Raw genomic sequence first — 27,002 nt, forward strand, 5'->3', positions numbered from 1 at the left:
AACAAATGATAATTGGAGGCTAAATTTGCACACAATTTCTAATCATACCTAAATGTATGACCATGGTAAGTTTCATGAAATTCCGAGTCGGTGGGTGTCATTTGGTCAAAATATTGGTTGATTTGACGTGGAATGACCCCCTTATAACAGAAAAAAACAATAACACAGTAATCATGAGCAAACAAATAACCACCGTTCTTTTCTGGCCTGTGCACACCATGCATACACTTGAACAAGATAATGTATGGGCGATTATAGTACACCAGAATGGAACAAGTACAAATGTATGAACCATATTAGAACAGGTTCTATTTTTTCTTCATGCACTTATACGACTTGGGTTGTCAAACTGTGCATTTTCGTGTCCATTTATGCATTCCTACACGAAGACATTAACTAGTACAGGTAGGTACCATGTAAACAGGCCTTTACCGTTGCACCAAGAACATTGTTTTAGAAAAAAGAAACCTCAAAGTCATCTTCTCTTACAAAATTATTCCATTAAAAATTAAAAAAAACCCTGATATTCATATCCTTAAAACTTGCAAAACCAATCATGCAACAATTTTGCATTACCCTCTAAACTTTTCTTACACAGAAAAAAGAAATATAATATGTTTACATGCACTTGGAACTAAAATTGACAACCGATCAAGTATGGAAGAGCCATGTGTATGAATTGCCTTGCTAAGTTGATAAAGGGTGAAATCGAATCCCATACTTTCCTGAATAACATTTGTCTATTAAACACTAAGTTTTACCAGAAGATGAAATGTCTTCAGTCTTTGGCACTGAAAAACCAACTGCAACATAAATAGCATCCTGCCAAGTGCTCGGAGATAAGGAAAAACCGTTTATGGGAATTTGGACTTGTTACATTTTTTCCGTAGACCATGGACGAGGACCTTTCATGTGCCCTATTATTGTAGATTACCAAAAGGTATGCTAAATTATCTTTTGACCGTTAATCGAAGCGCCTTTTTAGTTAGCATTCCAATTAATGGCCACCGGTAGTACTACAACATTATATTTCTCCAATTGTGTCACAAAGAATTTAATCGATTACAATATAGAGTTAATCCTCACAACTTTATACAACAAATTTTTCAGTCCGCAAAATTTATCTTTCAAGATTCCTCCTGTTGGCGACAAAAACTGAAGAGTGTCACCTTTAACTCTGCCTTACTTACACCACGTCAGTCATCAAATAAGAAAAAAGGAAAAGTACTCACCCTGCAGCAACTACTCGGCAAACTTTCTGTCTGAACTGCGTCTGCTGATGATAAAATCTTTTTGAAAACACTGCATTCCGTAAGTTTCTTCAAGCACACTTGTCTGGTAGTGGGCAGGCCATCTCCCACAGATCTGAGATATTAATAAACAAATTATTAACGTATCACAGCGATAAAATTCATGTAAATATCACTAGACACTCTGTTTTATTCTCAATACACTTTATTTACACCCACTTCAAGATGGCTCTCTCATTAACAATTTATTTTTTATCTTTTATCACCATAGCATGGTCTCAAACAAATTAATAAAAATAAAAACAAACATGCTCACAAATAAAAAAACAACAAATGAACTTAAAAACAGAAAATAAACTAAGCATTTACAAAAGTGATTTTGGTCATAAAGGCACATGCATCATTATACATCAACAGATCTCGTAATTATCCTGGAAAAAACAAAATAAATGAAGCACCATATTAAAGAAAATCGATAGCACTTTATGTGCCACTCACATGTAAGCCGACTAAATCATGTGGGGCATCCTTCACAGCTACTATTGCATGCTACATCCGAAGTGAATATATTGTAATAATAATCATGATTTTTCCTACTAAGTCAGCAATTCCTTCCTGAAGATTCCGTGAAAATCCCGCTGGTGCGACTTATGTTTTCACTTCAAAATCTCATTCACTGTTTTAATCAGGTACATCGTCAAAGACATCATCCACTCACTGACAAAGATCTCAAAATCACACAAAGAAACTACATTCAGTACGTTGATGTTTGAAAATGAAAATACTTATGATTATTATGCTCAACGAAAGGACCAGCGACGCCAACAAGGAACAACAATCGCCTGAGAGACATTTCACGACTCAATAGAAAGGGCTGAGAATATTTTCAACAATTTATGACATGGTTGTAAATCTTACGAATACATCATGCACGACCGCAACGTTTACTTGTTAATACAAGAACATGCAATCAAGCCTCAGATTAGAATCGATGATATCTAGTTCCCATTTTATCCGCAAAGAGCACACCTATAGAACAGGCCAAATATCCGCGTTTCAAGACAAATTTCTTTCCATTTGAAAAAATAAAGGGACATTTAATATATATTCGTCAATTTTCTTTCAATTTTTGGTAGTATTATAATTTATGTTTAATTATTATTCTATGCTTAGGACAGAAACTGAATTTAAGGCCGACTTAAGCTTCTACACGATCACATTTCATTTACGATCTTTAAATATGAAAAAGGTTACAAAATATCTTGAACGCTGAATTTAAAGAGTTTTAAATATTTATGTTTAAAAAAATTCAAGTAAGCTCAATTAGATATATCTCATCGTTGCAAATACATCATTTATCGATGTAGGCCTATTGCGTACGTAACTCTCTAGTGGTCAGAAAGGCAATTAAAGTCTGGTATCTGAACTAAACGTTTCTACCTTGGTCTGTTATATCGTAGAACGTCAATAAACATGGAATTTGTTGAAGTATTTGCTGATTACTCTGCTGCGATGTGATATCTTTTTGAGGTCATATTTAAATGCGAGCTTAACACGCCCTTTATCTTAATAATTCCAATGTTTTTGCATTGGTGTACGCAATGGAAATGATCGTAATTTATTAGGAATTTAGTAATCACTGAGTGCTGTGTGGATACTTTGCTTGAGAAGTGAACTGGTTTAGAGACTGAACTAGTTATAGCTGTGAAACCATGAGTGCTACCACTGGGAATTACTTAGAGTCTTTAGACAGGATTTCCAAGGACACCCCGTGCAGACTTTGCTTGAAGAAAAATGATTATTATTACAACATATTCACTTCAATTTTAGCAAGCCAGATAACTGTAGAGGATGCCTTATATGATTTAGTCGACTTAAAAGTAAGTGGCGGGTTACATGTTATCGATTTCCTCACCTCTTGTTTTATTCCGTTCTATGAGTACATATTTTCCTTGGTACGTCTGAAATCTCTTGCATATGTTTTCATTCCTTTCTTAGGTTGCTGTGGGAGATGGCCTGCCTGCCACTTTATGTCCATTGTGCTTGAAAAAGATCATCGAATTCTACGATTTCAAAAATATTTGTCATGAATCGGACGCAGAACTGAGAAAATTTTCGTCCAGAAATTACTTCAGGGTGAGTGCTTATTATTTTTTTCATTGGATGCCTCGTGTAACTTCCACATGATGTTAAATCGTTCTCGCAAACAGATATTAACTTCTTCGTGGTTATGCACCGTGTAGCCCGGTATTAGTAGTTTTAAGTTTATATCAACGAGAATGAAAAATGTAGCAAGATGTTTGTATTTGTTGGTTGAACTGGTTATAACAGTTACTTTAAAAAGTAAATTGATTGTGTATTTGATGAAGCACTTGCTACGACGGGGTAAGTATAATGCTTTATGACTGTAGCAAACTGGTACGTGCAACGTTTGTTAAAAATCGCTTTGATTAGGCATCAAAAGTTAATGGGGTATTAAATTTGTTAATGAACAACATAAGATGGTACTAACGGCCCTTGTGCATGATCGACAGAACAGTGAAAAGAGTCCAATGTCCCACATAAGTGTTTCCGAATTAGTTAACCCTGACGAGGCATTAGTTAACTCGCATCTGGGGCCGTATTCTGTATTTCGTCGGTACCGCACCGGTCGGTTTCCCTTCCCAGCCCACCGACAGCACATCATTCCGTACCGACGACGGTTTCCATACCGACGACGGCTAATTCAGCGATTCAGTATGGTCGTCGGTATCAAACCAGTCGGTACGGTTCCCTCTCCTTCCCAAACAGGGAAAATCCGAATATATCCGAAGTTTCACGTGTCTCCACCAATGAAAGAAGGGTAAAAACAAGTGAAGACTCATTGGCACAGTTTGTTGTCGTCATTCTCAATCTTTTTATTTGCGGAAATTACGACTTATTGCTAGATTAAGATAAACGATATTGGATAAGTTGTTAACAATGCTTATATAATGTGTGGTAGTAATGCTGTACCTACAGAATCGAAGGAAACAATATTACAACATCACAATAAAGTTTGTATGTGATGGAGATTGTTGTTGCTGGAATGAATTATTGAAACTATCCTTGAGATCGTAGTTTCTTTTTTTAAATATTGGTTACGTATATTGCTATTTATTCATGATTTGGTAATATAGTTGTCATTAAGTAAGTTCCGTCTAAATGTTATCAACGGAAGGTTATGCCATTGGCACCGTAGCAGACGAAAATAACATACCATGGAACGTGAACGTAGGATTCAAAAGCAAATGTAAATGTCATATTAGAGGAACAAGTTAGGAAATTGTTATAAAAATATGGAACTGGGTGTAATTAAAAGAAGTGTAATGACGAGGAAGTAAAGAAATTGTGATTGGGTGAAATACATATGTTTAAGTTGCGCATTCCAAGTGAGAGAAAATGATAATATTGCGGTAAACCTCATACTTATTAACAAATATCTTCTTTCATCGTCAAGGGAATCAATGGCTGACGATAAAATGAAATATAGTTGCCTGTTACAGATGAAAGAAACTGATACCGTTGTGGCAAACTTCATACTTAAATAAAAAGATCTTATTTCTATGCCGAGAGAAACGCCAAATGATGATTGAGTGAAATAATAGTTGCCTATTCAGAGTGAGATAAAGTGATAACATTGCGGCAAAACTCATATTTAATCAAAAATATCTTTTTTATGTCAAAGGAGCAAATAAATGATGATAGAGTGAAAGAAATCCTATTACAAGCGAGTGAAAGTGGTAACATAAATGAGAGAAAGTCATTATATAGTGGCAAACCTAATGTTTATTAACCAATATCTTATATTTATGTCAAGGTAATCAATATAGATGTTGACACAGTGAATTATAGAGGCCTATTCGAAGGGGCAGAAAAAGATAACATTGCAGCAAACCTCATTATTTACTCGGTGATGAGATAAAAACAAAATAAAACGTACAATGCGCACCGGGGAGTTGATGAAACCCACTAGTCGGTGGCCGTACCGACACCTTTTTGCTGTCGGTACGGGTACCGACGATCTCTCGCCCTCACGTCGGTGCCGCACCGATTGGGTTCGTACAGAATCGCACGACTTCTTACCGGGAGTCGGTGTGACGTCGCACCCGACGAATCGGTGCCGCACCGATCGGTTTGGAGTTACAGAATACGGCCCCTGGTTACTCAATGGTGAAGAGTGAAGTCGTTTTTTTGCGCTAAGTGTTTACAATTCCATAATAGCCGAAAAAGTGAATCATTTGAATTCATGAATGACCAACTCAAAAAAGATATCAATGAACATAAAAATTTTTGTGGAATATGTTTTCGATGTATTTCTTTTGCTTTTTACATCCTGTTTCGTTTTAAATTACAACACTTACAGTTTGGATAGGTAATTCACAGAATCGTACTTGCGGACTTAAAGACGTTTATTTACCGTTTTGAAGTTGAAATGCACGAGGATATATCCAATGAAATTTTTCAACAAATCGATCTAAAATTTATAGGACAGGTTAAGAAAATGTATTGTGCATACCTGGCAATTTTGTGTACTTGTTCGTTGCAATGCTTCAATATTAAGTGTATGCATTTTTTATATTTGTAATATATCTGATTGATTTCATAACAATATAATTTGCTAAAATTGTCTTTGTCAGCTGTTTATCAAATGTTTTATGTCTTTGCTTATATAAACCGTTAATTCATACAATTCTTCAATAATAATATTTTGTGTACATGATTTTGGTGCTATCAAAAATCATGTACACAAAAGTGTGTTTTTTATTTAGTGACAGTTTGGTTTTTAGTTATTACACTGTAAAAATGTGTACATTTCTATAGGTATCCTAATTTTAAGAGATGTTTTTCGTTATAAAATACTATTTTTTATGTATTGAGATGTTTTTCCCATGTAAGAATTGTAATAATTGTGGCTGGGGATATTAAACACTGTATTGCTTTTTAAATCGGTAGGGGTTATTACAATACGGTTCATGGTTAAAGGTCTGTTTACTCCATGAATTTACCTGTGCTAGCTATTGTCTAAATAAATGAATCCAGAAATGTACACAAGAATGCATTGTGTAACGCACCCAACTTGTGTGAATGCATGAATAGAAAATTGAACCTGTCTGATTTGGTCCTTGCATTCATTATTCATGCATTCACACATTAAGTTGCATATGTTATTGTTTGGTGTAAACAGGCTTTAAAAGTATGAGGTGATGATTTTGATTCTCATGATATATTTTTTCGGTCAACTTTTTTGAAAATGCTTATTATTTGTACAGATATTGTTTTTGCAAATAGCTTCATGGCATGGGGAATGGGATGTATTTCATTTTATAGATCTATTTTGTTCTATGAATTTGAAGTGCATGGAAAAATTGTTGGAGTAGAGATTGGAATGAACTACTTGAATGGGAAGGTCTTCTTTTCTTGTATATTTTTGGGATATCTTGCATTTTAATTTTAATGGCTGTCTTTCCAAAATCACCACCAGGTTATGACACGCACAATAAAAACTGTAGAAAGCAGCTTTCCTGAGGCCATAATATCATACTCTGTTGTGTATGAGTGTGTTACTTTGCTTTGTGCAATATTTCTTCAGCAGACGCTCTCTCGTTGACATGTAATTTTGCATTGCACGTTTCGGTGTCTCTTCTTGAAAGATGCAACCCATGAAGCACTAGCTTAGAATTCTAATCCTGGAGATATGTAATGAAATCACCCTGAAATAGCCTATTCTTGTGAAGTCCGCATCATCACCAGTTCATTCCTGTTCTTGGCTTCCACGAAGCGATCGTATACCCATCTGTCGATCATTTCAAGCTTGTCAATTTTCGTTATCCCTGATTTTATGTCTTTCTCCCACATGGAAACTGGGGAACTCTTCAAAGACAGTATGTTTCAAATCTTTTGCTCTGAAAATAAGTTCCCTGCATTTTGATGCCAGTACCACAGTTTTACCACTCCTGTTTGGATGAATCTTGGCGGCATAAATGTCAATATAGGGCTTATTCTCAAAAAGCAGTCAAACCCGGGCTTATATGGACAAAACCCTTCAACAGTATTCATATCTAATTGTCTACTTTCAAATAAAGAAGGTTTCATCTTCTTTCTTGACATTACAAGTAAAAAAATGTGATATGTATGAAATCAACTAATCTGAAGAAGATGGAACAGATTAGAAAAAAGGTTGTTGGGGGACTGGAAAAAATTTACTCTCTCCGAGTCTCGAACCCTGGTCTTTCGAAATGATAGTGCAGTACGCTACCACTAGGCCAAACTGGCATTGAAACAATGAGCCAAATTATTTAATGAAATTCAATGTCATTATTTTTTAATTTAAATGCTTTTTTCCCTCAAACCCGGGCGTATATGGACAAAACCCTTCAACAGTATTCATATCTAATTGTCTACTTTCAAATAAAAAAGGTTTTATCTTCTTTCTTGAAATAACTTGCTCAAAGTCTCCATGAGGCTGTAAGAGATACTTCATGGTGATATCAGGTTGCCTTAGGGGATCCCATTTTTTATTTGAAATCAATTATCTATGCTTTCATTAAACAGCCATAGTCGACATTAACATAAAATAATTTTTACAAATCTTCCTTCCTCAAAATTGTAATCTGCATTGTTATCTCCTATTTATCTCAACGGAATTTAATGATTAACTTCAGTTTTATACAGTTATAAGAAGTGATATAAATTCAAATGAGCAAAGTGTATTTGAGTAATGTAAAGGAACTCTTACTTGATTAATTTCATTAGAGAAACCTAAGGATACCTAATGTTGTATTCATTTAAGGATACATTGGTAACGATTTTTTTAATGAATTAAACGCTCTCATGAGTAGGTAGATCTGTGTATGAAACTAAGAACTGGTTTATGGTCTCTATCCAAATCATTATGTTTTTTGGTAGTTTCATTGTTCATGGAAGGAGTTATTGTTGTTTAAAATCAATTTTCTTTCCTTTGAAAAGTTTTTTTAATAATGGAACCTACCGTTGATCAATGTTATGTTGTCAGGTTCTTAAGTTAAACAATGTCAGTACAATTATTTTTCAAAATTTGAGTTTCTTAATATTTCTTTACCGTAACCATCGCTTGAGACACGTGAATATCGCAAAAGCGATATGGATGCGATGTGCGCAAATAAATGTTGAGATAGATGCGGTGACCGGAATTTCATGATATTTTACGCAAATTTGCTGTTTAGATCGCAAAATTCATACCTTATGTTCCAAGCACAGTTTGAATGCTCTGCCGACACTCACTGCTTAAAACATGTGAGCCACTTGCCAGCTGCTAGTTGGCTGGGACTCTACATGGCCACGAGCTACAATTGGGCATGGGCAAGCTACACCTCCGCCACTATATGTCTTGTTCCTTAATTTATTGAAGATACGTCTCTTTCGGGTAATACACCGCGTGGGTCCATTGTTCTCGGACGACAGTTTCGCCGGCGTTACAGTCGGCTTCCTCAGGTCAGTGAAGTAATGATGCAGTGAATTGGCCGCCTTATATATCTGTCCGTAGAGGCTAGGTCATCTGTGATTGGCTGTCGCTGCTGTGTCTTTTTCCACGCAAAACTCGTTTCCAGGCATGCGGAAGGGGATAGCCGTCTTCCCTATTGAAATTATCTTGAGTCTTGCTTATTTCGACGGCTTCCCGTATCAGGCGTGGAAAATATCTCCTTTCTTCGGAAATAAGCTTCGTTTCGTCAAAATTGATGTTATGGGTAGGGCCTGTCCATATGTGCTCTGCTATGGCAGAAAGTCGAAATTGTCTGTTTTTAGTTGCCCTTTGATGCTCCATTAGGCGGCACTTGAGGGATCTGGAGGTCTGGCCTATGTAGCTACTCCCACAGCTGCACTTGACTTCATACACTCCGCTCTTCGACTGCGTAGGAACTCGGTCTTTTACTCTAACGAGAAGGCTTTTGGTCTTGGAGACGCAATTGAACCTTTCGGCAGCGGCAGGTTTCGATTTTTCTTCTGCAGGTTGGTCATCGGTCTTTAAAAGGGCCATATTCGCTTTCCTTTCTTCCCTCCGGATGATGTCTCGGTGGTATCCATTTTTCTCCATTACTTTCCTCAGGTGTTTTTTCTCCTTATCTAGGGAATTGTCGTCGCAAATAGTTAGGGCTCGGTGGAATAGGGTCCTGATTACAGAGCTCTTCTGCAGTAGATGGTGGTGTGAAGAATATTGTAGGTACCGCTCCGTGTGGGTCTTTTTCCTGTAGACCTCATGGCCTAGTGTCCCGTCGGTCTTCTTCTTCACGAGGACGTCTAAGAATGGTAGGCATTTGTCTTTTTCTATCTCCATCGTAAACTTGATGGAGTCGTCTTGCTGGTTAAAATGCTGTAGGAATAGATATAGCTCTTTCTCTCCGTGCTGCCAAATGACGAAAGTGTCGTCTACGTATCTTAGGAAGAGTTTAGGTACAACCCTAGAGGTACTCAGCGCCTGCTCCTCGAACTTTTCCATATAGAGGTTGGCGATGACTGGCGAGAGAGGAGATCCCATGGCCGCACCTTTCTTTTGTTCATAAAATTTCCCATTCCAAAGGAAATATGAGTTCTTTCAACATAACTCCACCATCTTCGGGATGTCGTGCGGTAATCCTTCCGATACGAGTGCTCGCCCAGCCTGCACCGCCTTTTCCACTGGTATGCTTGTAAAAAGGGACTCCACGTTGAAACTCACTAGGAGATCAGTCTCTGTGGTCTCCGTGTCCTTGCAGATCTGCACGAAATGCGATGAGTTCCTTACGAAGGTCGACGTCGTACCGGTGAAGGGTTTCAGGAGACTCGCGAGGTATCTTGCCAATTTGTGTGTGGGTGAGTCCACGGCACTAACAATGGGGCGAAGAGGGACGCCCGCTTTGTGGATCTTGGGGAGCCCGTACAGCCGAGGTGGTTTGCGAGCCGGTTCAATGAGTCTTTTCCTCTCTTCCACTGGGATTGATGATTGGTACATGATATCTTTCGTTTTTCGCTGTATACTTGACGTCGGGTCGGACTTCTATGTTGCAGGAACCACAGAGAGGATTTCACGCGTTCTCGGCAAACGCAATGTAATCACAAGGTTCAATTGCGTCTCCAAGACCAGAAGCCTTCTCGTCAGAGTAAAAGACCGAGTTCCTACGTAGTCGAAGAGCGGAGTGTATGAAGTCAAGTGCAGCTGTGGGAGTAGCTACATAAGCCAGACCTCCAGATCCCTCAAGTGCCGCCTAATGGAGCATCAAAGGGCAACTAAAAACAGACAATTTCGACTTTCTGCCATAGCAGAGCACATATGGACAGGCCCTACCCATAACATCAATTTTGACGAAACGAAGCTTATTTCCGAAGAAAGGAGATATTTTCCACGCCTGATACGCGAAGCCATCGAAATAAGCAAGACTCAAGATAATTTCAATAGGGAAGACGGCTATCCCCTTCCGCATGCCTGGAAACGAGTTTTGCGTGGAAAAAGACACAGCAGCGACAGCCAATCACAGATGACCTAGCCTCTACGGACAGATATATAAGGCGGCCAATTCACTGCATCATTACTTCACTGACCTGAGGAAGCCGACTGTAACGCCGGCAAAACTGTCGTCCGAGAACAATGGACCCACGCGGTGTATTACCAGAAAGAGATGTATCTTCATACTCATCGACCCGCGGAAGCCTGCATAAGGAATCCTTAATTTACTATTGTTATACTACATAATTATTTAACATATTCTGTATTTTGTCATATGACTGTGTTTCACTACATTTTATCATCATCTACCTCATTATGAAAATAAAAAATAGACGCTACAAAATGCGATAAACTGTTATTGAGAGTGCAATAAAATAAAAATGAAAGTGCCATTTTCACGCGATGTCTGATTTAAGTATAATAATAGTATAGTGGTTATTTGAAAAATATCCTGTTTTTTTTAAATAGTTTAGGCATAGGAGAGGATTATTTTTTGCTTTTAAATTGTATTATTTTGGTCATTGGTAAATAAAATAGAGTTTAGAACATAAGGTGCACTGACCTAGAAAAGTAGTACTCTTAAGTTGTAGGTAATATTTTAGATGCTGAATAAAATCTATCAAAATCATTATTTATGAATGTATTTTACATGTAAAGAAAAATTGTTATAATTGGTTAGACAAAAGTAGTTTTACTAAACTTTATACCAGTCAAGTTCATCAAAAGTGAAACAAATATAAGACATGTTATTATAATATTACAACATATAATCTAGTAACTAACAAACTAAAGGACCCTAATTTTTAGTTCCCATATAACTATATGCAAGAGTTAATGAAATGTAAGGAAAACTTATTCCACATCAATGATCCTATTCAAAGACACCATAGTTGAAAATTGAGAATTTGGTGGTTTTGACGCAAGAGATCTTTGCAGCTTGCAGGCTGTGTACTAATTACTAAAGCATACATTCCTGTGACAGACTGCAAACTACCAAAAGCCCATATCTTGGTAAGTTATTTGCTCTTCGACATTAAAAACAGAGGTGAATAACCTTCAGTTGTGAAAGTGTAAATATATGTGTTCTTATGGGTAGTCTCTCTAAATAGTATATCCTTCAGCTGGGCAACTTAATTAATTGTACAATACTAGGCAAAAAGCATATCCATGCTGATCTATTTTCATGTAAGAAAATCCTAGCTTCACAAAACTGCTTGTCTTCTGTCAGAAATATCACATGCCACATGGAGTAAGAATATGGTAATCGGAGACTATTCTATTAAGAAGCTACATGTCTTCATATTGGACCCCATATTTTCTTCAGTATGACATGTTTAGATATATTAAGAGGTCATCAACAAAATAAATACATTCCTCTTCAGTTTCTGAGACACCACTGTGTAAAATTATTAGGTAGTGATTTTATCCTTATAAACGCAACTTCTCTGACTATTATTGCAGAAGCGAATTCAGCATTAAAAAATTTATTTTTTTTTGTTCATTTAACAATGATAATTGTTACCCTATGTCTCTATTTTAAGTACAAGCTTGTAACTTAAAAAAAGGAAGTTACAATACTTCACATGAGCATAATATTCCAGGGGTAACGTGAATTTTCTGCGAATGGGACGATTGGAAGGCCTTCTCCTGGCTCCAAGAATTTTGTGATAAAGACATAATATGAACTGAGTTTCAACAAGCTATAGCTTAAGCTCCATCTGGCAAGGTCACCAGGTCCCACACTTTGTTACACTTAAAGGACTGCATTTCCTGATGCAGTGCCCTTTTCCAATATGACCTTTCTGGGCCAGCCAAGGCCTCATCGACTGAATTAGGATCCTTGCCACTAAAAAAACTACTCGAAGCTAAAATGAAGTTACAAATTAAGGGTAAAGTTTAGGGTTCCTATTTTGTGAAGGGCATTTTCTCTCCCTCTCAATACTGGATTCTCTGACTTCAATAGATTCACCACAATTTTCAATACCAAGGACATCGTTATTGGAGTCTACTTCCCCATCCAAAACACAACCTTGACTTTCTGTCATTGGTCCTTGCATTCTACTCTCATCAAACCCAATTGACTTAACATTATTTAAAGGAAAACTAGATTCATTCCTTGGAAAAAATGATAAAAAATGGTACACTGCATCATTCTTACCCTTATTGGGTACACTTTCACCCCTTACATTAGGCCTCGCATAATTTTCTAAGAAATCATTTCTTGCCTTAATGACTCGGAGGGATTATTTGGATCAATTTGTCTATAAACTTTTCTTGTTTCACAATACCCAACAAAATTAACCTTTTCCCCTTAGCATCCCACTTATTTCTTTTCTGATCAGGAACATGATCATATGCAGGACACCAAAAAACCCTTAAATGTTTGAATGATGACATTTTTCCTCCCCACAACTCTTGTGCAGCCTTACCTTGAATAGCTCTATGTGGTACACGGTTTTTATTGTAGACTGCAGTGTTACAGGTCTCCACCCAATAACCCTTTGGTAAGCCTGAATCAAACAACCTGCATCTAGTCTTTACACATATTGTGCGATTAGCACATTCTGCCACACGATTCTGTTCAGGGGTATATGGGGTGCTAATCTGATGCTCTATTCCATGTACCCTTAAAAAGAATCAAACTTTTGATTAGGTAATTCAAGACCATTGTCAGATCTTACAACCTTAATCCTTTTATCTGTCCTGGTCTCAGCCCAAGCTTTAAATTCATTGAATCTATCAAATGTTTCACTTCTGGATTTCAAAAAAATAGCAAAATGGCTTCCTGGAATAATCATCAACAAGCACAAACATGTTTTTTGCCCCGCCAACTGAGACATCACTTATTCGACCACAGAGATCCATATTTACCAGACCCAAAACTTGATTAACTGGCATGCTGACACCACTCCATTTGTGTATGAAATCATGGACGATATGTTGAATATCCTTTTTCGTATTGCTTTAGAGCATCCCATGAATGTATTTTTAAGGAGAAGAGTGTTTTTTCTCTTACTTTTTCTGCAGTTTTTTGAAGGAGGAGGGGCAGCTGATGACAACTCGGGGCCTTCTGTGGAGACTAAGGGCTGCCTTCAAGAGGCTATTGAAAACAATTCACAGCCCACATGCTCAGCCCAAACCACTGAGATATACCTTCCTGTGCCAGACTTGGTACTGCCCAGGGACAATGAGTTGGTAAGTTATGTTCTAGTACACAGTGAAACCTGATTTGAACCACCTTCAGTTATACAAATTTCTCGGTAGCAATAAGGAAGACGGTGTGTCTGTCATAAATATAAGTATATTTATGGGAAGTCACTCAAAGTAATGCCACCGTCAGTTTAGGGATTTTGTAGTTGTAACATATGAGGCAGAAAACTGAACCACACTAATATTTTTCAGTCAATATCACTTTTACAACACTGGAAATCTTCTAATAGAAATTACTTTTATCCGATGGAGTAGGCTTGTAGATAACGATGTGAAATGTCTGTTTGAGCCATTTGTCTTGGCTTTAACTGGGCTGTGTCTCAATATTGCCTTCTCTTTGTTTTAAGCCATCTTTCTCCTTAATTTCAATGAAGGATCCAGCTATAACTGTTGTGACCCCTCATTACAAGCATGGGTAAAGAAAATATTAGGACAATTCTATGTACATTGGAACCTCAATCTGTCGTTCCCGCTGTTTTGCCTCTGCTGTAAGTGGCCAAAACTCTCATTCAAATCACACGCCCTTTGTGACATAACTCTCCCTCCCTAGTTGTACATTGATATTCTGGAGTTTGATCCAGGAGTCACAAAAATATCATGAGTACATTGGCCAGCTGGAGTGATCTCAAGGAAATGAGGATTTTTTTATCATCGAATGGGCTTAGTATTGTTTTTTCTTTAATTGAGTGAAGCCTATTACTATCTTCCAGTTTCAAGTGAAAGACGAGGATGAAGGTAACCTCAGTGAAGGGATTCATCCTATGCTGTACACATATGATCCAGCAGGAATTTCAACTTATGTGTCAGACCCATTGGCCACTGATGAATTGGTGAGTTGACTTTTGCCTTGTATAGTTCTAATTTTCTACGGCACAATATCATTCCTTAGAGGATTATTCCCAACACCTCTTAGAACAAACGTAAAGCATTCTCCTACTCCTGATCAATAATGACCAGCTACAGAATACATTTAATGAATGAATAATTTTAAATGAATTATTTATTGTAATGAACTTTTTTTTGCTTTATTTATGCAAAACTGACTGCTCAAATTTGTTTACTGAGCAAGTGAGAGCACTGTCATCACATGACTGAGTAGTAGAAGGGTGATTAGGAATTGAGAGTTGAGAGGAGTACTGTTGAGTTTGGAACAGTTTAATAGCATGACCATGACATCATGATGCAGCTGCTAGCCCGGTCGAACAGCATAGCTCGTTCCTTATGAGAGATTGATATTCACAGGAATCAGATCAGTTATGGAGTTCGTGATGAAAGTGAATGGGAATATATAACAAGGACTAGGGATTTGTCCTTTACCATTTTTGAATGGGGTGTTGCACGTTGGCAATGCAAATCGATTACCAAAAGACATCAAATTTTAGGAAGGTGAACTGATTTTTATTTACTTTGACTCAATTTTTTGCTGTTGTTGTTCATAGTCTCGAAACTTATAGTTTATATTATTTTATTAGAAATCAGTGCTCTTTGCCTTGCTCATTTTTGAAAATTAATTTAATGCAAGGGGAAGTCTTGTATTTTAAGAACTATTTACTCTCAAGATTTTCCCAATAAAGGGGTTCCTTCTTCTCACCAAGAATTTCATTAGATTATATTGAAACAATGAGAACTTTATTAGCCAAATGTTGTTGGTTGATTAAGTAAATATATTTCTACTAAGAGGCAAGAATCGTTCATTGGGAATAATTTATTTTGTACCCATATCCTGTAATTAAAGCATTCTTCATGATCACTTTTGCTTCTTGTACCTATTGATTATAATATGTATCAATGGAGGTTCCTCTTTCCAATAGACTAATCCGGTATCATACAAGTGCCCTTCTGTTAAAGAAGATCATATCAGCGATGATGAAGATAGATATAGACTCAATGATTGCACTCATGGTGCATCAAGCAAACTGATACATCAAGACATTTCTGGTCAGGTAATACTATTTATGAACTATGTATTGTCTGTTGACCTTGAGTTACACATAAACTGATTGGAATCTTCCTAAAATTGGTTTTTCTTATCTTTAAATATTTATTTTCTTTTTCTGTTTTAAATCCTTATTAATCTAACTAATGATATATGTACATCTAGAAGCATTCTTATCCCTTCTTCCCATCCATTTCTCCATTTCCCTTTTGACTAATGTCTTTATAAGTGTATCATATCTCATGCTGTGGCTGATGAAGTTTTGTTTTTTCGAAGACTTCTCCATCTATTTTCTGTACTCCCTTGGTACTTCCTCATTCGATCCCTTTTACCTTCTACATTATTCATGAGCAACACATTTCAAATGCTTTCACTTATGGCTTTCATGCGGCCGTCGATTTAAAATCTTGCTATCATTTTTAAATATGCTCAAAATGTAGTGTCCGATGAATATTTTCCATATTTTTGTATAAGTATTCTCAGCTGTGTGGAGATTCCTCTTTTCACTAGAGTGCTCTTTGTGCCGAAGCTATTCTATTCACTATTTCTTCTTGCTTCATCCATCACTGATAACTAGGCCTTATGTAGCTTGTGTGCTTTTAAGGTTATGAGACATGAAAATGACATTGTGTTGAAACCATGGTCAGGAGTGGAGATATATGTCAAATTGTGGAAGTTGTCATTTGTTGTTTGTATTTTATCATAGATAATAATTGCATTTACACCTGAAGTAATTTCATACGGTTGAAAGCACTGTTGTATAGCTTTTGAGCAAATATGTATGTAAAGGTTTCAGTTATTTTTGTGCAAGATAATGACATTCTTCTTAAAAGCTCAGTGCTCTTTGCTCTGCTCCTTTTTGGAAGTTAACTACAATGATAGGGGAAGTCCTCACCTTTAAAAGATATTCATTCTCATTATGTACCCAATGAAGTTGTTCCTCCCTTTTCTTAAGGCTTTTATTGGGTTGTATGAGAAGGAAGAATAAGTTAACTGGCTGAATCTTGTTAGTCAATTAAGTTACTCTGTTTTTTACAAATAGGCCAGAAAACTTGATCAGGGATTACTTGTTTACTACAGACACCCTGTAATTCAAGCTTCGTTCATGATCACTTTTGCTTGTGCACCAATAGATGAAAATGTGTATCAAAGTGTGTTCCTCTTTCCAATAGAGTGATCCAGTAAGGTACAAGTGCTCTTCTGTTAAAAGCGATGAGATAAGCGATGATGAAGAAGAATATGTGTTGAATGATTGCTCTGATGGTTTTACTAGCAAACAGGTGCATCAAGACTCTTCTAATCAGGTGTTACTATTTATCAACTATTTATTTTCCATTGAACTTGAATTGCATATGAACTACATTGCCATCATACACCCACGTTCCTTAAATTCATTTCATAGAGTCCTCAAATCTTAACTAACATCTGCTTATCTTTCCATTTTAATGCTCTTCTTGTTGTATATCTTTAATAATCTGACTTATTAAAACATTCTGAGCCATTTTTTCCCTACTTTCAGTCCACCTGTCTCTGTCTGTCTATTCTTATTACAAGACCATCATATCTCATGATGTATCCGATTAAGTTAAGATTTTTAGAAGACATCTTATCTCCCACTCCTCTTTGACTTTTCTGCAGCTGTCAATTTTGAAACCTTGCTACTATTTATAAATATGTTCCATATGTAGTGTTTCATGAATTGTTTCCTTACGTCTGTATTTTAATTCTCAGCTGTGAGTAGATTATTCTTTTTTTGTAGAATGCTCTCTGTACCTGTGCTATTCTACTTACTATTTCTCTCCCGCTTCATCCATCACTGGTTATTCTGCTTCCCTTAGTATAACATGTCAGTCAGTTTTTAAGGTTATGAGAAGTGAAAATGAGATTGTGATGAAACCATTGTCACTAGTGGAGTTATACTTTAAAGAGGTGAAGTTATCATTTGTTGTTTATATTTATTACGGATATATTGCATTTATACCAGAAAAAATGTTCACATCGTTGAAAGCACTGTCGCATACCTTTTGAGCAAATAAGTTGTTAAGAATTTAGTTATTTCTGTGAAAGCTAATGACATTCCATTTCAATAAACATTATAAAATTTTTATTTAGTCACTCGTAGTAAGAACAGCTCTATTACACACCACTCTTCAATTGTTTGTGCAGAGTAAAATAAACCTTCATATTTTCCCATTGAAGTTAAGCATCTCTTGTCTTATAAGGAGTTCATGTATGGATAACTTTTTCATCAACTTGGAATTGCCACCTGTTATATCTAGACTGAGTAACTTATTTTTATTAATCAAAATGTTTCACAAACTGACTTATAAAGCAAAACACAATAAATTATTCACCTTTATTGACCCTATTAATTTTCCATGTATGTTTGTTATTACATTTGTGCTCTGGACTCTCATGGAAATTTCTCCCATAAAATAGGTTTCTAATAAGAATAGGATTACATCTGGAGTTTTACATTTCCAGAAATCATTGCCCTGATGATCGTTACGTGGCTTTTGAAGGGATTTTGCAATGAAAATAAGAGGTTTTAAGTCTTTATTTAAGTGGTAAATTTAATAAACATAAGCATAAACATTATAAAATTCTGACATTATTTACTTTGAGGATGCTTGCAGGGTAGCATGAAGAATATATCCATCTTGAATGAACTTTAATTTTATTCGTGAGACAAATTCTCAAAAGCATTTCTTTTTTGTATCTGAATCATTTATGATGATGATTTGGCATTATGTTGCAGCCCATAACCTTAACTGCATCCCAAGGTGAAAAGGTGAAAACTCAGGGGACAGGAGCCATGGTAGAAGACCTGGAGTGGAGTCTGATTGGGGCAAAAAAGGAACCATCTCTGGAAGAGAATACCCAGGTATGTAAGGAATTCTTGTTATGGAATTAAATTAATTGATGACGGCTATATGTAGTTGGTAAAAATTTAAACGTTTATCATTGTAAATGGTAGGACGTTTTGCTTTCTGAACAGCTGTTAAGGTTACCTATTTGATTCAAAGTTTCTAATTCCTGAAGTAGTATTCATATCTCAAAAGAAGCCGTTTTCATTCCTCTTTATGTTTTATTTATGTGTGATAGTATGCTTTCCTTATATTTTACGAAAGTAAACGCTTGTACTAATAAATCATCTCATTAAGAATATCAGGTCTTACATTTAAATCAAACTTTTTAGTGATATAATATGTCGGAAGCTGTCCATGAATCATCCCTGTGTGGGGTAACATTACCAATGGTTTGATTAAGAAATGCAGTTCAACATTTACATGTCTATTTTATCCCTTATACATGGTCTACCTTCATGTAGGAGCGATAGCCTGGCGACTATGCTGTGTGGCTACTACCTGGAACTTCTAAGTACTATTTTTGCATGCAGCTGTTTTCATAATTTGTTCCGACTTTTCATTTAACAAATACCTTATGTTCATCAATATCTCCATGATTTTCACAGAAAAATTTACATTTCAGTGTCATTATCTTCTTCTGCAATGAGGCTGCATCAGATTTTATCCCATTTTTTGACATGATATATAGTTTCAAACATGTCATTTTGGTTTTTCATTACCAAAGAAATCTTAATTCTTTTATGGTATCTTATGAATAAAATGACATCAATCGCAGAGTTTACGAATAAAAGTAATATTGCAATGCTGGCGTAGCGTAAATTCAAGACCACTTCTTTGTTGAAAGAAATGCAAAAATATACAATTCTCTGAGTGTTGAAAAAATGTTTATTTTGAATGGAAAATATTTGTTGGGAGTTCCAACTTTTGATGCAGTGTGGTGTATGAAGTAGTTTTAGTCAATCCTTAAAAACAATTTCTGAAACCTTTGTGCATACATGATTCATATGTTGATGATTACTTACAGCTTACTTTAGGCGAGGATGGGGACCCAATTGAGAGATTGACTATTGCCCATGATTCAACTACGAAGGCATTTGGTGAGTACTCTTAATGGTTGAAAGTAACTCTATACATGAAGGAAATGATGCTAATGTGGAGGATGCACATGTTAATGCTTTCATTTAGCCAACTTTTACTGTTACAAGGGACATAGTTTAAAAGTACGACAGTGGCCTATGAGTCCGCAATGGAATCAGTGGGTTAGTGCTCTCAAGGGCTATAAATAGCTGTGTATGAATAAGGCTGAGGCTGCTTTCTGACGGGATGTCTTTTCACTGGCCACCATCCCGTGTGCCGCCATGCTTTCAAATAACCATATGTCTCTAGGGATGCCTTCAGATGAGTCTAATTATACCATGGTCTCCACAGCACCCATTTCATTCTGGACTGGAACCATGCCATCGGCACCATCAACGGACCATAAAATTCAGGCCGATTTCAAATGTGACGACTTGCTAGATTTCATGATGACATGTCATGAATGGTGGATTGTACTGGAAGTCATCATCTCTTCTGAAAGTGTCCTTATTGTGACTGATTAGTCATCCATCCATATTTTCTGTTTTCTTTAGTTTAAGTGCCAAATTAATAGGGGAGAAGAGTTACGTTTACATGCTTTTTTGTGGTCATCTACATCATTTTTAATGCTTTACAAAAATTTTTGTTGTATTGAAATTTTTAATATTTAACTAGCCATGTTTTGAGACCAGTTTATTGAAAAAATAGCAACAAATCACCATAATGGAGCACTTGATTTGATTATCGAGCATCGAAAAGTCTTAATAGAGAATGTTAATATGGAAACTGGTCATGTGAATTGAAAAATTATCTTTGCTTTTGGCCCATTATAAGTTAGTGGCAAAATTATGGAAAATATTTTAAATGTGTGCATTCCTTTTCGCCCTTCTTTCCCTAGAATAGGGTATGGTGCTTTGTTGGGTTTAACGGAGAGCCAAGCATGAAGCTTCCTTGGTGGAGAAAATACTGTTGACATAATATAAAATCGATAGTAATGCGCCAGTAATGGAATCAGTATGGCTAAGAATAGCCAAACTTGATTTCAATCCCTTAATTGTAGGATTTTGGTGTTATAAAACAGTATATTATTGATAGTGGGTGTCATGCTAACTTTGGTTAGTAAGGTAATGATTCTAGCTGTAAGTTTTATCCATCTTACAGCAGGATGTAAATTTAGGGGCAGTCACTTTTTCCCTTTTAACACTTTCACGCTAAATGTGGGTCGCAGCCGACGGGCATTTTCATGTCATACACCTAACGTCAGGTATAGCTGTCGTGGATTTTTCAATGCAAACGATTAGACATCTGCTCCTGCCAATGCGAGGGAAGGGAAGATACCCCTGAGTTAGAAATCATCAGATGCTTTCAGTGGCCATACTCTATATTTCGAATTTATTTAGTATTAGGCTGTTAAGTTATGGGCAGTCACCTATACCCTTTCCTGCCAGCACGTATGGTTGGAAAATGTTTTAGTGCTACGAGAATCATTAGGACATTTTAAACATTTCTGTACGGAGCTCTATTTTTGGGGGAGTTGCATGGGTATTTTAGTCCCTTAGAATTCGGACCCAGCTCATCATTGCATCTATCCCTCACCCCAGTCTCTAACGCAGTCATAGCATTAATCTACAGCCAACTTATTGCATTACCAATGTTTTTTCAACCAAACATTATATTTTATTTTCAATAATTTACTCTTTTAAAAGAATTCCTGCAGTGAGGATGATCATAAATAAGTGAGAGGGTTCCGGTCATCTACGTATGAAAATGTCCATTGCCTCCACGCGACGTCGGGCACAAAAGGGGGTAGCCCAACCCACCCACTCATTTATATCCTCTCCCCAGTACTCCGTCGTGAAGTGTTTCACTGTCATTGGTTTTTGCGATGATATCTTTCGTTGCGTACTACATACTGTTGAATTTTTTTACTTTGAAATGAATTTCCATTTTTTCTCTGTGCATAAGCAATTTTTAAAACGAAATTTTAGCATTAAAAATAACGAATTTCTGAAGTTATAGTCTTAGGACCTTGTGTTCACTAACTTTGTTGTCATTAACACTACAAATCCGTTTAAAATTCCGAAATGCTTAAAAGAGGTAAGTAATTTTTTAGAAGGTTAAATTATTGAAATCAAGTACTACATTTGGTTTTAAAAATACTGGTAACACAATAAGTTGTCCATGGACATGTGTTAAGATAGAGATAGAGGCTCAAGTGCAGTAGCAGGCTTAAAGGAAGGGCACACCGTTGAGTTGTCTCCCAAATCTGAGTAGTGAAAAAACCAACGGTGACTCTACTCTAAAATAATCTACACACAGATAGACTCCAAACATTCTCATGCTGTTCATAGCGTGGGAAAGGTTTTCCTAGTTTAGGTGCTTGTAGGAGAGGGTTCTAGTGACTGCCCATAATGTTGCATCCCAACCCTTTAACTCTTCAGTAGGCATGAGGGGCACAAAGGTGGTCGATAGTGTTTCATCAGGTGTGCCATTTATCATATGATGGCATATTATGCACCTGATATTAGTAGCTGTACATCATTTAGTCCTCTAAAGCCTCACACAGTTGTATGTTAGTAATTGGCACATGGTTAGCATAAATAGAGCAAGAAATGAAGCTGGTGTGACTTGGCCACATGACTTTGCCTCACGCTGGTGAAAATTTTTTTGTCAGCATTGCTTATAAATATGCAACAAATTTTGTGTGATATTTTTCTACACTGATGAAGACACAGTGTTTCACACATCTAAGTTACTGCTATGGGTTCCTTGTAAAGTGGCCTGCTTTATTGCCTCCTCTGCAGGGAAGGGTAGTGGGAATGCAAGAGACCTTAAGCTGGTGCTTTTCAAGGGACAAAGTTCAACCGTTTTCCCTGCAGTGCGTTACTGAAATCCACTCTCCTAAAATACAAAGCAGTGATTCGCAGCCATACGATTTATTGAAGGTACCCTTCTTCTGGGTTCTTTATCTCTTATCTTAGCTTATATGGGAGTATTTATTGTAGGTGTCACTCCCCTGTCGCGTTTAGATATGGCGTATCTTCTTTTTAGCGGAATTGCTAAATAGTCAACTGAATAGGAAGTGATTCGCAGTTTCCTTTTCATTTTCTATTATAAACTGTGAATAAGCGGATCTGTTTTTGCAACAGTTTTTCATGGTAACTTTCTTTTATAGAACTTATTTTACATATTTTTTCAGCCCAAAGGACCGTACTGAAGTAGTTATTCAGCTTTTGATATTGTTATTCTGTTAGTTGGGCGATTTGTGGGTGCCAAAAGGTACATGTGATAACTAGTTCACTATTGTTTCCCTGGCCCAAATATTTGCAGGAAGAAAGGCTTTCATACATTGGTACGATCAAAAGTAGTTAAATGTAAGTTAAGAAAGGATTTTTACCCAGCAAGAGCAGAGCAATGAATTTATCTCTCTTTAATTTCCAAAAGAATTATATGTTCATGTCATACTGCCCAAAGACCATGTATCAGTTCTTGTTCATTACACAATGCGTCACGATACTGCCATTGATGTTGAAAGTGGTAGCTAAAAGAAATCTGATGTGTGTACATCTTACAACAAAACTAAAATTGGCGTCGACCAACTGTGTGAAAAATGTAATGTGGCTCAGTGATTGTGTAGTGATTTTCTGCTGAAGATAGCAGGGATAGCAATAAAGACGCTAATTATGATAAAGAGTGGAATCACTACTATCCCAACGTAAATAATAGCTGAGGCGTGCGTGCAATCCTGAAATATGTAAAGTTATTTTGGTTATTTTATTGCTTTAAGCTTTAAATGTTTAATAGGTTTATGAAAACTAATTCAGGAATAATTAAAAAAATATTTACGAGATGTTCGTCTGTAGTGCCACAAAATTTACGATTTTAATTTTTTAATTTTTAATTGGTTGATTGAATGATGTCTTAATTTACAAAACATTTGCCAATCATAAGATATTGAATTGAATAGTAAATTAATTTATATTTTTAAAATATCTACCTTAGGACAATTCAACATAAAGAAAATAGGTTTAAATCACAGTCTGCCATAGAAAGGACAAATTCTTAAAATGACCTGATTTTATTCTTTTTCATCAATTGTAAGTCAGATGTGCTGTGTGCATGTGTTTTGGCTTTTGTATTAATACAATGGGTTATAATGATTCATGTTGCCCTAGACGTTTTTGTGTTATGTGTTTCTTTCCCAATTTTTTCCCATCTATTCATTTTCTGTTTATTTTTGCTTCTGGCTTCAAGTCCAAGCCAGGCTAGATTTTAACTCAGTGAATTATGCCTTTTTTCATCCATTAAATCACTTTTGAGTAGTAGGTTTAGGAATATTAGTTTTCATGTATAACTATGATAGTTGTCATTTGAAATTCTTTTCTAGGGGTCCAAACAACCGATGGAATGCCGATTCAAACAACATCAACGTCATATCTGCCTGCGGAAGGAAATGTAAGGAGTTATACAAATGAAGAATGCACTGTTCCCACAGCTTTGGTGACACAAAGTGATTTCAACGCTGGAGCATCCCTAGTAAAGACGGAAAGAAACCTGATGGATGAAGACATGGAAAAATGTGGTGCTCCAGCAACTGACATGAAAAAAAATCGCTCAATTCCTGATGATAGACAATGCAATGTGAGAAACAACAAATCACATAAACTCAGTGGAACTGGAGGCGCAAAGACTTTTTTTGGGGAGAAAGGTGGTTTTGATGCACCAAATACTATGAATAGCCTTAGGAATATCAGAATTATTAGAATTGAAAGAAATGGCTGTGAGACCCTCGTGGGAGACAAGGAGGAGGTGCCTAATTGCTCGATCAAAAATCCTAGGAGCAGTAACAGGTTAAACAAAAATTCATTTCACTGCAGAGATGCATTCAACGACAAAAATGAGCTAATCAAACACACAAAAAGTAATTCTGATGCTCATAATTTTGATGCTGTAGCAGAATCATCAATCGCAGAGAAATCTTATTTGTGTTCAGTCTGCAAAAAGTCCTTCTCTCTGTGTAATGACCTTGTTTCCCACATACGTTCACACACGGGAGAAAAATCTTTTTCATGTAGTGAGTGTGAAAAGTCTTTCTCGAATAAGAGCAACTTAGTTGCACATATTCGTACACACACGGGAGAGAAGCCTTTTTCTTGTACAATTTGCTCCAAGTCTTTTACTGAGAAAGTCAACCTCAATTCACACATCCATGCGCACACAGGCGAGAGACCTCATTCATGCAACTATTGTGAAAAGACTTTTTCGAAAAAGAGCTACTTAGTTACACATATTCGCACACACACGGGAGAGAAACCTTATTCTTGTACAATTTGCTTCAAGTCTTTTACCCAGAGTGGCAACCTCAATGCACACATCCGTTCACACGCGGGAGAGAGACCTTATACTTGCAACTTCTGTGAAAAGTCTTTCTCGAGTAAGAGCCACTTAGTTAGACATGTACGTACTCATTCGGTAAAGATACCTTTTTCATGAAATGATTTTGAAAAGTCTTTCTTGAGAAAGGGGGACGTTGCGACACTTTTTCGTGCACACTCGGGGGAGAATCCTTATTCGTGCAGAAGGTGCGAAAATTCTTTTCCTGTGAGCAACTTTCTGGTCGGACACATTCGAACGTACGCCGGAGGGAGACCTTGTTCATGCAGAATTTGCAAAAACATCATTCATTCAGAGGTGATCTCTCAACAGTCACATGCGAAACAACCCGGAGGAGAAATGTTATTCGTGCGGTGACAAAGAGCCTATGGATATGTGTGCACACCCAATAGGATATTTATTTTTGCAACATCTGCAGCAACTATTTCACTCGTTTATACGACCTAGTTACACATTAGTACACAAAGAAAAGGTAAAACTTTTCAATTTAACATTTGTTGTATATATTTTGATGTGAGTGCTTACCTTCACAGTCACATGCATGCTCACATGTGAGAGCAGCTATTTTTATGCATAGCCTGCATCAATCCGTCACTGCAAGGAAAGGCCTTGACCACCACATGTGTACATTAAAAGCTTTGAAACATTATTCATGCTGAGTTTGTGCTATTTATTTCACTTTGTGTTACAACCTCTACTGCCACATTGGAACACAAGTGAGAGACATTATTCATGTTGTGTATGCTGTGATGATTTCACTGGGATAAGTCACCTTTGTGCATGCAACATATTTGCTCGGGGACAGGATAATTCACATAAATGTTACAAATGTTTCTAATTCAATCTCATGCAAATATGCACTTAAAAGCCCAATAGTAAATTCTTGCCTGCACAATTAGGACTGAAGGATAGTTAAGTGCCGACAGGGATTATTGGCAATCTATGTAAATGCATGAAGAATGTACCAAGTCATGAATTTTTAGATTTTCAAAGTGAATATTGGAGGAAAGTAGTTGCAGAAAAGGGTACAGCCAGTCTCGCAGATTGGGATGAAGCAGCCTGCATTCCGCATTTTATATTGAAGACGCCCACAATATTCACTTCAACGTATATTGCTGTAAGTCCAGCCTTTTTGGTCATCTCATAAATGGATCTGAATATTCATGGAATATCATGTGTCCTTTGAATATGCTTGGTGGAAATAATAACTTTCGGGGATCAGGTTGGTGTGGTGGCTTGAGTGCTGGCTTTCCACCCGGTGGGCCCAGGTTCAAATCCCGGTAGCAGCAGAGAATTTTCAGAGACTGCCCGATCCCTGCTTGAATGTTGTGTGGAGGACATTTCAAGCGGAACACTCCGTTCGTCGGATGGGACGTTAAGCCGTGGTCCCCTTGGCGCCTTTCGTTAAGAGCAGGCTAATGCCGATGCCGGGTTTCTCTCCACCCAACCTTACCTACCCTTCCCTCATGGCGCAAATGGCCTCAGCTGTCGGTCGCCTCCTCCAAATACCATACCATACCAATAATAACTGTCTTTTCCCCATGTTATAAATAATGCGATATTATTGCATAATAATAGACTCATGTCAGAGTTAGCTAATTAAATGAATGTAGTATGTTATTTATTTTTATTCTTAAAATATTTTCAATTTTATTCCTACATTTTTTTATTTTCAGTCAAGGCTGAGCTGTAAACCACCAAATACATCTGCTGTGTTGCGGTTGTTGGGTAAAATTTATTATATAAAGTTTAGCGGCCATATAAGAAAGTTTTCTTGTTGAATAATC

At 36.8% G+C, this 27,002-nt stretch overlaps 1 protein-coding gene and 1 long non-coding RNA gene across 2 annotated transcripts; both read left to right on the plus strand.

Moving 5' to 3' along the window:
• The first annotated feature begins 3,091 nt into the window (after positions 1-3,091).
• Positions 3,092-13,769, plus strand: LOC124172616. Its single transcript, XR_006868214.1, has 3 exons — positions 3,092-3,130; positions 3,249-3,386; positions 13,756-13,769. It is a non-coding gene; the product is annotated as an uncharacterized LOC124172616 (long non-coding RNA).
• A 120-nt stretch (positions 13,770-13,889) lies between these two features.
• Positions 13,890-25,998, plus strand: LOC124172605 (zinc finger and SCAN domain-containing protein 2-like). The gene is made up of 5 exons (XM_046552049.1): positions 13,890-13,923; positions 14,649-14,768; positions 18,633-18,758; positions 19,769-19,841; positions 24,209-25,998. Exons 2-5 carry the CDS (start codon positions 14,700-14,702, stop codon positions 25,312-25,314), a joined length of 1,374 nt encoding a protein of 457 aa, XP_046408005.1. The 5' UTR covers positions 13,890-13,923; positions 14,649-14,699; the 3' UTR covers positions 25,315-25,998.
• The last annotated feature ends 1,004 nt before the right edge of the window (positions 25,999-27,002 follow it).

Source organism: Ischnura elegans (genome assembly GCF_921293095.1).
Source record: "Ischnura elegans chromosome 13 unlocalized genomic scaffold, ioIscEleg1.1 SUPER_13_unloc_1, whole genome shotgun sequence".
Lineage (NCBI taxonomy): Eukaryota > Metazoa > Arthropoda > Insecta > Odonata > Coenagrionidae > Ischnura > Ischnura elegans.